Source organism: Lissotriton helveticus, chromosome 3_2 (genome assembly GCF_964261635.1).
Source record: "Lissotriton helveticus chromosome 3_2, aLisHel1.1, whole genome shotgun sequence".
NCBI classification, from domain to species: Eukaryota; Metazoa; Chordata; class Amphibia; order Caudata; family Salamandridae; genus Lissotriton; species Lissotriton helveticus.
Window position 1 is genome coordinate 263,928,349 of NC_136062.1, and position 15,579 is coordinate 263,943,927.

A 15,579-nucleotide genomic window follows, 5' to 3' on the forward strand; every position below is an offset into this window, starting at 1 on the left:
TGCAAGGTTCACCATCTTCTATTGTGATTCATAATGTTTTCTAATGATCATTGCAACTTTAATAAAATTGATCACAGCAGTGCAAATATCAAGGTTAGCCAAAGAGTGCAAAACGTTAAAACCTTCAATATAAGTACAACAGAGGGGTTAGAAATTTTCCCCTTGGGCCTTCGTAAAGGGGGCAAAACAACATAAAGTGCAGGGTGCTCTGAGCTGCCAAATTATCACATGGGCAAAGTGTGAGTTTGTCGACCCAACCTGACTGTTTGGGGAATTCTGGTTTTGGCACTAGAAAGTGCAAAGTGTGTAAGCAAAATCTGGTTAAAAGGAATCAAGTCTGGGTATTGGTGGTATAAGTTAAATAAAATTGCTGTTGTGCAGTGAGCAAACGTGAAAGACATGACACCTTACAATGCGAGAGGCGCTCGTTTGCCCAAGAAAAATACGCCTCTTTTATGATGATTTTCACATTTGAGTTAATACTAGCAGGGTTGTCGTAATAGTGCCCCAAACCTATCTTATGGAGTCTATCGCTCACGAATCTGAGATAGGGGATCGAGAAGGACTATCTAGGTCAGTACAATCCTTGATAACATCCCTTGTAAACATGAATTCCTCATACAGCCAAATTTTTGACAATAAAAACAGAGGGGCAATATCTATTCGATCCTCTAAAAATTCCAGCCCCAGCTCACAATGGCAAAAGGGGGCACTATCAGGGGTCATCATAAAATCATAAATGTGTTTTCCACGACCTGTAGGTGGTGGCATTTATGGTAATCCCAAACTCCTTCCCCTTAGGATGTGATAGAGAGGCATTTGGCTTTATATACATTAACCAGCTCTGTCACCGGCTTGTGACCTAGTTTACAGGCAAAGCGGACTAGCCCCTCCACAACCCAGTAAGTATGTTGCACCCTGGTGGTGACTAGAGGACCCCAATTCATAATATTATAAAAATTATTCCCCAAGTATGTAAAGTTAGTCAGCTTATCAATAGTCTTAGCCCTTACAGCAAACTTTCTTGTTTTAGTCGATTTGGGGCCACACACCATAATAAACGATTTAATAAAACTGACTTTTAAATCAAGGGCCGAAATAAAATCCATAAAATCATTTAGTGACTTTTGGAGGCGGTTTGCGGTCAAAGCCATTAGCACAGTATTATCCACATATGAGAGTAGCGGGACTGGGTTGCCACCAATTCGGGGACAGTCATTTCCTTATCTATTAAAATGCCTCTAGGCCATTAGTATAAATTAAAAAAAGGAATGGAGCTAAAATGCATCCCTGCCGTACACCTTCTGAAGAGACAATAGGCCTCGTCTTTTCCCCCCTGGGGACCATATCTTATGGCTACAGTGGTAGAGGCATGAAGGCTGCCTAAAAGGGAAATTAGAACTTCCTCAACACCCATTGTCCCCATTAGTGCTCACAACTTCTCCCGATTAACAGTATCAAAAGCGCTGGACAAGTCCATGAAGGCCAGGTGGATAGAACCTCAACTGGCCCTCATGCACTTGTCCATAATCAGGGAAAGGTTGAGGCACTGCTCTGTAGTGCCCAACCCCCTCCTGAAGCCATATTGCGTCTTTGACATAATGCCTGAGTTGGTCTCCCAGGTTTCGAGTCGTGCAAGGACGACCCTCCCCAAAGGGAGGTGGTCTTAATTGATAATAGAGTTTAGTTTACATCTCTAGAAATGAACTTGTTTCAAAAGAAATGTGGTATAAAGTATTTAAGGACTCCATTATAACATCCTCAAAGTAATGGAAAGGTTGAACGTTTCAACAAAGTGTTGGTGGAGTGTATACAAGCTACCATTAGAAGTAACATGAATGTTGCTGAGGCTATTAAAAACTTGGTGTGGTCTTACCGCACTACGCCTCATTTGGTGACAGGGAAGTCTCCATTTGAGTTGATGAGGGGTAGAGAAGCTGCAACAGAATGGTGCCCGTATTGGATGATTCAGTTGATACCTAAACAGGGGAGTGTATTGGAATGGTGGAAGCGTGCTAAAGTTAAGTTGAATATGACCAATTTGGAAAGAGTAAAGAAAGAGAGGAGGTTTAGCTTGAAGAAAGAGTGCGAGTTGAAGATTGGTGACTGGGTGCATGTAAAAAATCCAGTTATGATTGGGAAAGTTCTGTCGAAATTTAAAGATCCTGTTCAGATTTGTGAAATGAGAAAGAATTCTGTGAAACATTCTGATGGGAATTGGTGGAGCACCACTCGTGTAGCATTAGTTCCCAATGGTGCTTCTTTGGACAGAAAAGTGGAAACGAGGGTAAAAGTTAATGTGATGATCAATCCAGTGACAAAAAGTATCCGCAACAAATTTGTTCCAAAGAAATGGAAGGATTTTGTTGTACATTAAGGACCTGATTTCGCTGGGAAAGCCCCACAGCCGACCCGCGCCCGTAAAGCTTTCCGACCGACTCGTGCTCCTGCGCTCCGAGCAACAGAGTATGCTGCGCTGCAGCGCTGACTGACTCGAGTCACTAGGAGCCCCATTGAAGTCTACGGGAGCCTGGTGTACGTTGTGTACATAGGCTCCAATACACAAAAATGCACGTCTAAGACAAGGGCGCCCCCTTTCGTGGGTACGCCTCAGTCCCACAGGTACCATGCATGCATATGTAGGGGGGACCCTTGTGACCCCCTCAGTTTTCGAGTCATAGGACCCCGGGTGAAAGGGTGCCCCCAACGGACTCCCAAAGTCTTCTTTCCTGAGCTTTTTTGAGTCAAACACTTTGACTTGATCCAGCTGCCCTGCGTGCACATCGTACTTGGTGGTCCGGGAATCCGCCCATTACGCTGTGCGTGTCGGCCATGGCGGAGTCGTCCGGAGTGGATTGCTGACACGTACAAGTCCCTCGGAGTGCGTGTCGAATATCGCATCGTACTTGCTCGCTCGTACAGCTCTATGAGTCACTCAGAAACCACGCCTACGACTCGGACACGCTACTGACAGATGCCGTCAGGAGCGATTTCGAGCGGGGTCGGAATCGTCCCCTAAGTGGGTTTTTTCCCACTGTTTTTCTTATTACATTTACATTATTTCTTGCTACTGAAGATCATTCTAGTTTCAAATATTCAAAGGGAAATGAGTGGCGGAAATGTCATTTATGAAACTGTATTCTTGTTCTACCTTTATTTATGCTTTATAGTATTGTATTCTTGTTTCATATAAAAAAAGGGAGATGTGTGATGATGTGGTGTTGAGTATGTAGAATGGAGTGAGGTCATAGGGGTTCTGGCTCTGTGAGTCAGTTACTTCTAGGACTCTTCATGGAGAGACGTACTGCCACAATAAATGGATACATTTCCACATATGTTGTCTGGCGCTCTCTTCACCATCACAACAAGTAGTCAGGCTTAATTTAGAGGCAATGGTCAGGTATTTATGAAGCACTCAAACAGTAATACAAGTGAAAATACAACATTAGAAAAAACCCTAAACCAACTTAGACAACTAGATTACAGTTTTTATAAATACAATGACATTAAAATCACAAAAACCCAATAAGGAGAGCCAGAGATATTAGTTTTTAAAGTTTGCATTGGAAAAAAAAAGCACAAAGTGCCATCCGGGGTTATCTGGTCATGCTAGACTGGGAAAAAGTGAAAAGTTAAGGCCAATCTCCTTGGGGCACGGTCAGATACAAGGATCAGTGTCATTCTGATGGACTGTTTAGTCTCCTACTTTGAACTTTTTATGGAGAAAAAGTGGTTGTCGATGATTCATTGACGAGACGAGCTGAAAGCTGGGTCTGAAGCCAGGCTCGATGACGGCAGTTGGGCAAACAAGCAAACTGAGGCCAACGGGCAATTCAGCGTCGACTGCTGCTGCTTAGAAGCCGATCCTGGTCTATGTCACTTCTCAAGCCAGAAAATTGGCAAACAGTTTTAAGTCCCACCTCTTGCTGTTTGGGGACAGGAGCAGTACACTCCAACAGCAGCCAAGGGTCAAGGACCAGGGGGAAACACTTAGGGGATTAGGATTCCCTCCAACAGAGGCCAGCAGCAGGACCCAGGCAGGTCCAATTAATACTGGTTAGCTGGGCTGTTGTGGGGAAAGGGCCTCTGCAAGCTTGTTATGTCCCTGTAATTCAAACTGGAGTTCAGCCAACTGACCCTAGGAGTCACTTCTAGGGTCCTGGCTTCAAGGGAACAAGGCCCAGTCTTTCTTCAGGTTTTAGACAGCAAGTTTAATTTGAGCCAGTGGATTCCGGTGCTGAGCACCAGCATTTAATCATCAACACAGGTGCTTTTCATGAGTACCTGTTAAGGATGCATTCGCTTAAGGTTGGTACAGGAAGCTTAAGTGATTTGCCCAGAATCACAGGATGTTGAGTCGACGCCAAGACTTAAACCTGGTTCCCCAGCTCCGGTTATTACGCAATATCCTCTCTGCACTTTCATGGTTAGTAGTTGGTTCTGTTTTTGGCGTTGCTAACAGGAGATATGGGCTTGGTGAACTCTGCCTCCTGACAAGAGCCCCGGCTCTTATTTTATTTAAATTAACCACTGAGCAGTGGAAACACGCCTTGAGACAGCAGGCCCTTTAAGGTCAGCCTTATAACAGAGGCTCCCATCACACATGTGAGTGGAAGAGGAGGAAGCTTCTTTTGAAGAAAACAAAAAGTGATGGATGGATTACTTGAATTAATCTCAGCCACGGATAATTATTCTGGTCCGTAATCCTGTCCATCGTGTTTTTTGCCCACTATTCCACTTCAGACAGCAACCAGTCTATTGCACAGTGGACTTAAGCTATTGCAAAAGAAACTGTCCAGTACGCAGTGCCAGTTCTCCACTGAGTAGCAACACAAGCAACTCTAGGCTGGGTTTGTGCTATTTGGGCTTTGTCAGTGTGGTGCAGCTTGAGTCCCGTGGCACAGAGAGCTGATGTTGTCCATAGGCACCTTTTTCTCTTACTTTTAATGGTATCTTCTAATTACCAAAATATATTTGTTTCTTGATGCATTCATCCTTTAATTTATTTAGTTACATGCAGTAAATGAGCAAAGCTACAAATACTGCGGCATATCAGATAAAATCGATTAGGTCATGAGGACTCAAAACAAAAGAAGGACAATGGTAAACAGAATTGTTAAGAAGTTTCACTTTAGAATTGTTCTATTGTTTAACTGCTACATTTAATTAACCCCAATGTCACCATATGAGCAATCTTGTCTAAGAGGAAATACACATAAAATGCTTGTCCGATCGCTTTCCTGGGCCATCAGTCCCTTTTGTACTATACGCCATTCACTCCACCAGCCAAGGCATTCACTGCCTGATAATGCCCTTTTTATAAGTTATTATTTCAAACTGCCATCCCAGTGAAGCACCTCTACTATATGATGTATGTACTGCATGTGATAGATTGTAAAAACGTAGGTGTGCTGGATGATGAGAACATGGTAACCACTGCCTTTCTTTGCAGGAATTGCAGGAACAGTGAAGTGCGCGCACGAACGCTCTGTACACCTCTACATTGACTCCTTGCTGCACGATGACAAGCAGAGCATGGCCTACTGGTGCAAAGACATCCACACTTTTGAGAAAGGAATATGCCTGAATTGCAAAAAGAACCGCTGTAATACGTTGGGGATCAACATCAGAAAGGAGCGCCCACTGAGGGGCAAGAAGCTGTACCTCAAGACACGTGCAAACATGCCTTTCAAAGGTGGGTCCAGGTGCTTTTTCTGGTAATGTTTAATCATTGTACAGATGCTCTGGTGTAATAATTTTGACACCAGAAATGACCTAATTGGAAGGAAATCACAAGATATTTCAGCTGCCCTTTGTCAATGAAATTGCGCTAGGATTTGCGGCAGACTCACTCAGGAGTTGCCATTTCCAAGTCTCTTTAAGAAGGATCCTGTTGGAACGTGAATTATCAGTAGGGGTAAGAATGCACCTACCACTAGCAAAAAGGACACCAACGCAATACAAAGTCCAAAAAAGTTCTCAATAAAGTGTTTCCTTACTAAACCCTTGATGGCTGGCAATGACCAGACATGCCTAACTTAGGAGACAGGTGTGTAAAGCATTTAAAAACACCAATACATTAAATAAGTAAGACACAACACACAATACAAATCCACACCCAATTAATAAAAATAGGAAATATTTTTATAATGAGAATGACACCAAAATGATAAAGATCTAATGTAGGGAATAAACATTTTCTAGTGCTAAAAAACCAATAGCGCCAATTTGGCACATCTGATTGCGCATAACTGGAACAAAGTCAAAGCTTGAGGCCGACCACGATGGAGCCCTGGTAGGATACACTAAGCGGGAGGCCTCTGTCATAATTTTATCTTATCACTTATAAACTTTTCTGGAGGATTTTCTCTTGACTTCCAGTGGCCCTCTCCAGCAGGCCAGATTTTCAGCACTTTGTCAGCTTTGTACAGCGGAGCCCACTGTCAACTCTTGAAAGTCTTGCGCTCCGGAGCTTTCAGCAGGGCGAACCTGAAATGCAGTGTTCTCAGGCGACATATCGGGGAGGCACCCCTGACCAATAGGGTGCCTCCCAAAAGTATGACAGTTTCCCCCAAAGTGTGGCATATACTTGTCCCACAAAGCACTGTACTTTCAAATCCAAAATGGTGAAATGTTCTCCTTGGGGTTAGGATCTGGCTAAGCCAACCTACTGGTGTGGCTCATTTCCCTTAACACTCCCCTTACAGACCTCCTGCAAATTCCATGCCTGGAGCTCCCATCTGGCTGGGGGGGGGGGGAATACAGGAAGAGGGGGCAGACCTGGCTTGAATTCTTACTGTACTGCTCTCTTTGAAGACCAGTTAGTTTACCCAGCTCCCTTCAAGTCCTGTTCTCTGCAGCTGCAGATCTCCTCCATCAGATAGCCTCTGTATCTAAGCAGGCTGCTTATCACCTCATCAAAGCAGTTTGCCTCAGCCTGTCAAGACTGGCCAATCAGGAGAGACATGCCAGAGGGCTGGATTTTGGCTCACAGAAAAGAAAGTTCTATAACTTATTTTCTGTACAAGTTATGGTAAATTCAACAGTGGTAAGTTGTTGGATTTATCATTAACAATCTTTTAAGTCCTTGAAATATTATTTTAGTACACTCTTGTTAATAGTTATACTTTATTTAGGTATTCCCATGCTAGTTTATGGAGATGAAATGCTACAATGGTGAAAAACACAATTGGTAGTTTTTCCCTCACCAGGGCATATAAAACAGCTTTTAAAATATCCCTGCTTATTTTTACATGGCACCCTAACCTGGGACCATCTAGGGAAGACCTTAGGGGTGATTTGTTTGGAAAAATAAGGTAGTTTAATACTTTGGAAATATCACATTTGCATGTAATCTCAATTTAAAGCAGCTTGCAAAGCAGTGCTAACTTTTAAAACGACAGCAGGAAAAACAGCAGTGCACACAAGTCAATTGCATCTGCTGAGCCTCTAAATCTACATGCCCTACCCTAATGACTTACAGGTAGGTGGTCAGTACCAATTGTAATTACACCTTATTACCATATACTTTTTTAACCAGAGCAGTGGCCCTGGGCCTGTCTAGCAGAGCCCATGGCACAGTCAGAGTCAGTTACCACCAGTATCAGTCAAACAATGGGGATGATCAGGGCAAAACGGATGACTTTTCCACAGATCCTTTGTGACCCTTGTACATTCATCTATGCAGTCAGTTAAGGATGAGGGCCCCTTTGTGCCAGAACACACAGATGACATTTGACTGCATCCCTCAGTGTCAGAGTTAATAAGGAGTGCTTAAGATATATCCTCACCACTTATCTCACACCCTCCCTCCATAAACACCCAAAGAGGCATGGCTGACTCCAGCCCACCATTCCTGCTCTTTCTGCAACAGAGGCCCCTTCATTTTAGGAGTTCCCACTAGCAAGCCATACACATTTTCCTGAGCACACCCTTTAGACCAGGGCCTACCTTCTACCATTGGACACCTGAAAAGCTTTGTTGGTAGTAAGGGTCATTCATGACATACCTAGGCCAGTCTTTGCTTTGTGTGCTGTTCAGAGAGCAAATGGAACTACATAGGTACAGTTCTGTGAATAGTAGGGAAAATACCACTGAAATTACTGCACTTTTTCCACATGATGTGCATGGAGCAGAATTATGTGAACAAGTCTGCTCTAGGTGGAACAGGAAGGTCGAGTAAGAGAGAGAGTGTGTGTGTGTGTGTGTGTGTGTGTGTGTGTGCACGTTTTGTGTGTGTGTGTGTGTGTGTGAGGCAAAGCAAGATAGAGAGGGGGAGAGAGGGAAAGAGAGAGAACATCAAATCATGTCTTGAGTTTGGGTGGAGAATGGGTCCAATTAATTTCTTGTCAGATTAACTGTGATGACAGAAGGACTGACTACTGCCTGAACAGATCAGAGCTCATGAACAAACTAACAATCAGCTTACACTTCCGTGCTTATGTGGTATGCACTGAGGCAGACAAGACATCACAAAATACTTGTGCGTCCTCTAATTCACAAATGACCTTTCTTCAATGCTCAAGCTTCAATAAGCTGAAATGAAAAATCAGTCACTCCATCAAGAAATAGTTCACAATGGCTAAAGCATGCCGCTATCACTTCTCTGTTAAAAAAAAATCTTCAGTCACTCTACTGGAACCAGATGACTCCAGACCTAACTCAAATCCTTCCTTCATTAGGAAGACCATGAAGGTGAGGTAGCCTGACAGTTGCAAGAACTTGCTGAATCAAGCTCCATTCTGCACAACAGAAGCCACAGTAGTCACAAATAGGGAATAACTGCTCTCATCACTAGATTTAGGGCATCATGAAATGACACTGTATATCACAAAACACTACAGGAGTGATTGGTAAGCTGACCTAGAATCAATAGAACCTTCCCTGATGGCTCCTTATCAAACCACCGCCAAATAATCAGAATTGGTTTCTCATCTGTGAAACACATTTCTTGAGGGGTGCCACATATATATTCCCTATCACCTCGATCACTCAACATTCACATGAGACCACTTACCAGGTTATCATCTACAACATAATTTATGGGTAGCATGCCTCTTTAAGTCCTGTCAAATCCTTGACCTCAGAGGTAACTAAATAAGTTGCAAGAACAGATGATAAGCAGTATCTTGCTGACCACTGTTTACTTTCTGCAGCTTCCAATGGGACTGGACATTACTCAATATATTTTCTGTTCTTAAAGAAATTGAGCAATGTCAATTATTGTGATGTCATCAGGGTTAAGATCATATAATATCGCTTCCTGGGATGGTTCAAGGATGCCAAATGTGATCTGAGCTAAAAGGGGGTTTATGTCACTTCTGCTACCCCTAATATTTTGGTGTACTTACATCCATGCAGGTTATCTCTCAGGACAATCAATAGTTTCAAATGCATTCAGACAACATATAGCCATATATCATAATGAGCTATGAAACTCATTGATGTCTACATATTACTGCTGATTTGAAACATGTGTACTATTAGAAGAAGGCCAACTAACTCTGCATGAGTGTCCTAAAGGCAGAAACGCTTATTGTCATAGACTCCACAGAGGATTGTCGTTTAATTGGCCAGCGTAACTAGGTGCTACCTCAAGCCTGTCTCAAGTAGCTAAAAATCCTTGTCGAATCGTTCAATACTAAATTACCCTATAATCACTAAATCATGACAGTATTAAAAGTTTTAAGCTTCAGCATTGAAGGATCATATTGCTGCTTCAGTTAATGTACCACATCACATTCACCAGAGTTGTGATACTACTGAGATTGGAAAAACATTATATTATAGCTTCTATAGGAGCTCTAAATAAAGAGATTTTGAAATTTGAGACTACAAAATCATGCAGCCTGACTTGGCCTCAGCTGTAATAAGTCATCTCTCTGGCACGCAGATACTTACGCTGGATCAAGGTGGCACAGAGAATAACGTTCAAAAGTCTCTGTAGAATCTTCAGCTCAATGGCTGGATATAAGCCAAATGCACGTAATTTTTCGCAATCTCCACAACCAGCTGCAAACGTAGGGGCATATTTATGACAGCTTTGCATCATGCTTGCACCACGCAAGACATGACCAACGCAAACCTCTAAATCATATTATTATACCACGCAAAGCCACTTTGCGTGACTTTGAATAGCTTCAAAAATATGGAGTAATGCAACACAGAGCAAATCGCAGTGTTGCAATATTCTGCGCAAGGGAGGCCTTCCATGGGTGTTGCGGTGGATGTTCCCTCGTAACTCGCATGGTTTTTGATACATTCTCAGATTTACCATACCTGGTAAGCAGTGCCTCTAAGGATTGTTTTTGTGCAGGAAGGTGGCCCTTCCTGCATGAAAACAATCCTGCCTCAGACTAGAGATGAGCGATCAGTCAAATCTTTCAATATTACGGAATAAACTGAAGGTAAACTTATTCAAAGAAGCCTTCCTGACCCCTTGTAAGTGGGGGCAGAGACCAAAAGAGCAGTGTCCGCCTGTCAACGATTGAACTTGATTACAAAATGAAATATTTGATATTTTTATGCTTCAGAGTGAGTGCATCATCTAGGGGTGATATATTTGCAAGTGCTACAAAATAGCTGGTGGTCATGAGCCAGCACTTTTTCAAAGACAATAAAAACAAATACATAAATAAAAAAACACAGAAAGATATCCTACCTCTGGGGTTCTGTAGGGACGCCCTTGTGATTTCATGAGCTTCTCTTTTAGTCTATATAAAAAAGCTAAGCTTTCTCCCCATGCACAGAAAACGCGCAGTTTGCTTATAAATATTTTTAATTTGCAACCCATGTGATTTAGTTGAAAGAACTCCACTGAATACGAAAAAGACATTAATTGGCGTAGAAAGGCGGTGCATAGCTCACATGATCAAAAGAAACTTGCTTTGCGGGAGCAGTCTGCAGTGGTATGTGTCCTTGCTTCCTGCTTATTCTGCAGACCGATAACTGAGGGTGAGCACCTGCAACGAAAAAAAACAGAAATGCAAACAACAGAGTCCCTGCAGAGAACTGTGAAAAACAAGCTGAGAACAGGTGCAAGGGAGAGCTGTGTCATTAAAACGTGATCACTTTCACACGTATTTTCACGTTGATAATGATGACTTTATCCATTGGGCTTAAAGTCACTCACATGAATTGCTGGAATACATCTCTCCAATCCTGTCTTCTATTGATCTTATTAAAAAAAATCGCTTTGTACTTTAAATGTCAGCATTTAAGTTTAGCATCACATATACATCTTTATTATTATGTCAATATCAGTGGCGGCTGGTGGAGAATGAAAGAGATGAGACAGCAAGTGAAACCATTTGTGTGTCTGAGTAGAAGCAGGGAGAGAACATTACTGTGCTAAGAGCCTAAGGGTAAGCAAAGGTGTTCTGCCCCTAAGAATGTTTTTTAAACAAAGAGATGAAATGGTGCAGTTTCCAGCATAATTTCTTTAATAAAAATTAACAAGAACCTGTCGATCCAACGTATAACTCCTGTAGAAGGCCTTTAACCTGCATAACCCTTGGTAGCCCTTGGCAGCAATTTAAGGGAATTCATTTTAAGACCATGAATATTGGTAGAGTGAAGATAGTGAGTTATAAATGTTTCTTTTTAATTTATGCAAGAATATTTATGCTTTTGGTGTTCTGTAGGACTACAGAGCTGCGAATATTCACTGAATTAGGACATTTTGATGTGTTGTATAATGCGTTGCTAACATCAAGTTGGTTCTCAAGCAGAGATCCTATCACGATAACCTACTGGATCTCTTGAAGCAAAGAATGGGACTATCTGGACCAGTGTTAAACTGGTTCATCTCCTTCCTCCAAAATAGAACACAAAGATTCAAGATTAACCAATCCTTGTCGAACCCCACCCCTGTCATCTTGGGAGTACCCCAGGGATCTTCCCTCTCCCCAACACTCTTCATTTTATTCATGGAACCACTCACTGAGCTTCTCAACTCCGCAAATATCAACTACCACATGTACGCCGACGACACACAGCTCTACATCAAGGTCTACTCTCTTGAAGACATCAAGTCCCTCAACTCTACGCTCCAAAAGACTCAAAACTGGCTAGCTAGGAACCACTTAAAACTAAACACACTAAAGACAGAATTCCTCTTAATCGCTCCCCCCAACCAAACAACCATCATCCGCGATTGGATGAAGCACCTAACTGCACTTGACGGTCAACCTCTCATCATCGATTCCGCCAAATCCCTAGGAATAACCCTGGACAATAAACTAAATATGCAGAAGCATATCAGCGCTGCAACTAAAGGAGCAACATTTCAGATAAATACCCTGAGAAAACTGAAACCCTTCATACCGCAAATGACTTTAAACAGGCAGTCCAAACTATAGTAATTCCCAGAATTGACTATGGGAGTGTCGCTCTCTGCGGCCTTCCTAAATCAACGACCTCTCCGCTAAGAGCTGCAGTCAATACAGCTGCAAGATTGGTCACTGGTAAAAAAAGAAATTGCCACATCTCACCTGACCTGCAGGCCCTCAATTGGTTACCTTTTGAGGCCAGAATCCACCTAAAAATCGCCTGTATGACTCATAAGGCATTGCATCACAAAACCCTGAGGTACCTAGCAGAGAAACTAGTACTATCGGGTGGTAACAGATCTAAAAGGAGCTCGGATAATCTTCTACTTCAACCACAGCGTTTTTCCAAGAAGAAAACATAATCGCACCTTCTCAGGAATGGCTCCCAGGATCTGGAACGCTTTACCGCCAGAAACAAGACTAATTCCGTCTGCGGCCTCCTTCAAAAAAGAAGTGAAATCGATACTCATGTCTAAATTCACTTGAACTGCTACTTTTACATTCTTAATCAGTACTGTACTCTCATAACTCTGTGTTTTATATGTATTTGTCATCCTATATTTGCCTTGTAAAGCGCTCTAATACACCCAAGGGTCTTGTTCGCGCTATACAAAACCTTCAAAATAAAATTTTACAAATTTAGAAGAGGAAATGGGTGGTCAGATATTTCACCTTAGGCAAAAGTTGAATACTTCGTAGTGGACAGAAAAGCCTTTCCATAAAGTGCAAGTATCAACATAGTACGGTCTTCAGGATGAGCAAGGACAAAAGCATATGCTCTTTTTTGTGTATATATTGATTGTGGTACACATAAAAAAATAACAATTGTTATTCTGTCTACTGTGTACTGTGTTCATCATGCAGGGCACCCTGAAAGGAATTGTATGCTTGTAGGGCTCCCAGCCTTACTGCTGAGATTCAGGACTACAAAAACCATTAAGAGCATGGTTACAGGTGCTTGGTATTCAAGACATAAAATACAATTATATTGGAAGACATGTACAGCTGATCTTTATATCATAATTGAATAAAACAATTAGGGGCTCTCGAGAGATTGTGGTGATCAGTGCTGTTTTTATGGCTCTCAAAATGCTGCTTTGCATTTTGCCATTTCAAACATTGTTTTTTGCTCCTGAAAAACAGCAAATACACCGAAAAGAAAACAGTGTTAAATCACATCTCTGTGCCACTTTGCTCAGCTTCTGTCTTCCAGGGATTCGTCTTTTGCTTGCACTAGGGGCCCGATGTAGGTAGCCCTTTACCGATCGGAATCGGCCGAAAATACCGATTTTCGGCCGTTTCCGATCGGTAAAGGGCTATGGAGATGTAGGGGCACATTTTCGGTAATTTTACCGATTCGTTATCATTACCGAATCGGTAATATTTACCGATTCGGTAATGATAACGATTCGGTAAAATTACCGAAAATGCAATGTAGGTAGCCTAGGTTCCGGCAGCACATGGCTTACAGAATCGGTATTTTACCATGGAATACAAATCCATGGTAAAAAACCGATTCCTGTGTACATGCACATCTGTGCATGTACACATGTGCCATGTGACAGACAGACGTGCCCTTAGGGCATGTCTGTGTGCCACATTGCACACATGGCCGTTTTGGGGGTGCTAGAGGGTGTCAAAGTGACACCCCCTGCACCCTTGTGAATTCTTTAATTACCGATTCGGTAAATACCGAATCGGTAATGCCTAATCATTCCTATGGGCTTCAAAGCCCATAGGAATGAATGGGCATTACCGATTCGGTATTTACCAAATCGGTAATTTAAGAATTGTTAAGGATTCGGTAACGAATCCAGATGTTGGGACCTACATCCCATTTACCGATTTTTGAATACCGATTCGGTAGGATTCGGTATTTCAAAATCAGTAAATGGGATTTACCTACATCGGGCCCTAGGACTCACATTTACGCAAGACCTATTGCATTGCAAACAGGAGTGTGGGCGGGCGGGTGCAAAGGGGTGAGTAGACACGATGAACGGGAGTGCAAGCAGGGGAAGAAAAGGCACAGACTGCGGAAGTGGGGGAGAAGGCACTGGCAGTAAGAGAACATCATTAAAGAAAATAATGTGCTCACAATCTAAATATCACATTCCTCCAGTAAGGGGACAGGTAGCCATGGAAGAATACAAATGACAACATGGCAGTCTTAAGGAGGGACTAAAAAGCCTATAAACCAATTGGAAGGCAGCATTTAGGAAGGACAAAGACACAAGCCAATTAAAAATATGGGTGGGGCTTTCTTCACGTAGTGAACTACCAGAGATCAACCCCAGGGCACTGCTTGCGTGCTGGCTCAGGGCTCAACCTAAAAAGGGGGCATTCGTAGGATAGAGCATGAGAACATACAGGGCACTGCGAGGCTGGAAAGACAGCAAGTGTGCAAAAGTAAACTGAGCACATTCTAGAGATCACCGCTTGAATTTCACATAACAGAAAGTTCAATAGTCCAGTGTCTGGCCTCTCATTGCACACAGTTCAAAGCTTAACTTAACTTTACAGTGCACACCGCACTCTTCTACAGCATGGGTCGATCCATTTAGGAAATTCGTCTCCCCTGGAATTGCCAGTTCACTCAAAGCAGAGCTGGAAGCTCGGCACTGGAGTATGCCATTAAAATCTGTGCAGGCACACCATCAGACTTAAGCGTTAAACTTCCTGCCTTCATCATCAAACCCCACCTCTACAGAATTCATCACAGGGTGGGGTGAGGCGAGTGCAGTGAGGTTAGCTAACCCCATCCACCCTGTAACGGGCTGTGAGCTGGTGGCATGGATGAAATTCTGTTCCCTGATTGCCAGAAAGCCCCTGGTGCTGCAGGGCTTCTGGCTGAGGCGCCCAGGGCTAACTTTATTGCAAATGCCTCAGGGGGTGCCCACGAGTCAATGGCTTTGCCGAGCTGATGACATCACAGGCATAAGGGCTGTGTGAAGCCTCAGCCCAGCAAATGTATTACAACTTAATTAATGCACATACACTTATGTACTTAACAGCCCAGTGTTCACAGAAAAGCAAGCATGGCTGATGTCAAGGACAGTCTTCATCCAGCGTGGGTGAACTTGTATAGTTTGTTCTTAGTAATATTTTTTGTAAAATATTAAGACATTTTTAACTTCTGTGAAAAATGAAGGGGGTGTAGCCCCGACGCTCATGTAGGGGAGCCTCCCCTGGTCAACATACATCAAAGAGAGAACATGGATGGATTGCAATGGGAGGAGGGGGTGGGGTC

At 42.9% G+C, this 15,579-nt stretch overlaps 1 protein-coding gene across 1 annotated transcript in view; it reads left to right on the plus strand.

The window, feature by feature from the left end:
* LIPC (lipase C, hepatic type) overlaps positions 1-15,579 on the plus strand; it is an 892,370-nt gene that overhangs the window by 602,692 nt on the left and 274,099 nt on the right. Inside the window, exon 6 of the mRNA XM_078685165.1 lies at positions 5,453-5,695. Coding sequence (XP_078541291.1) covers positions 5,453-5,695 — 243 coding nt within the window. The remainder of the gene's footprint in view (positions 1-5,452; positions 5,696-15,579) is intronic.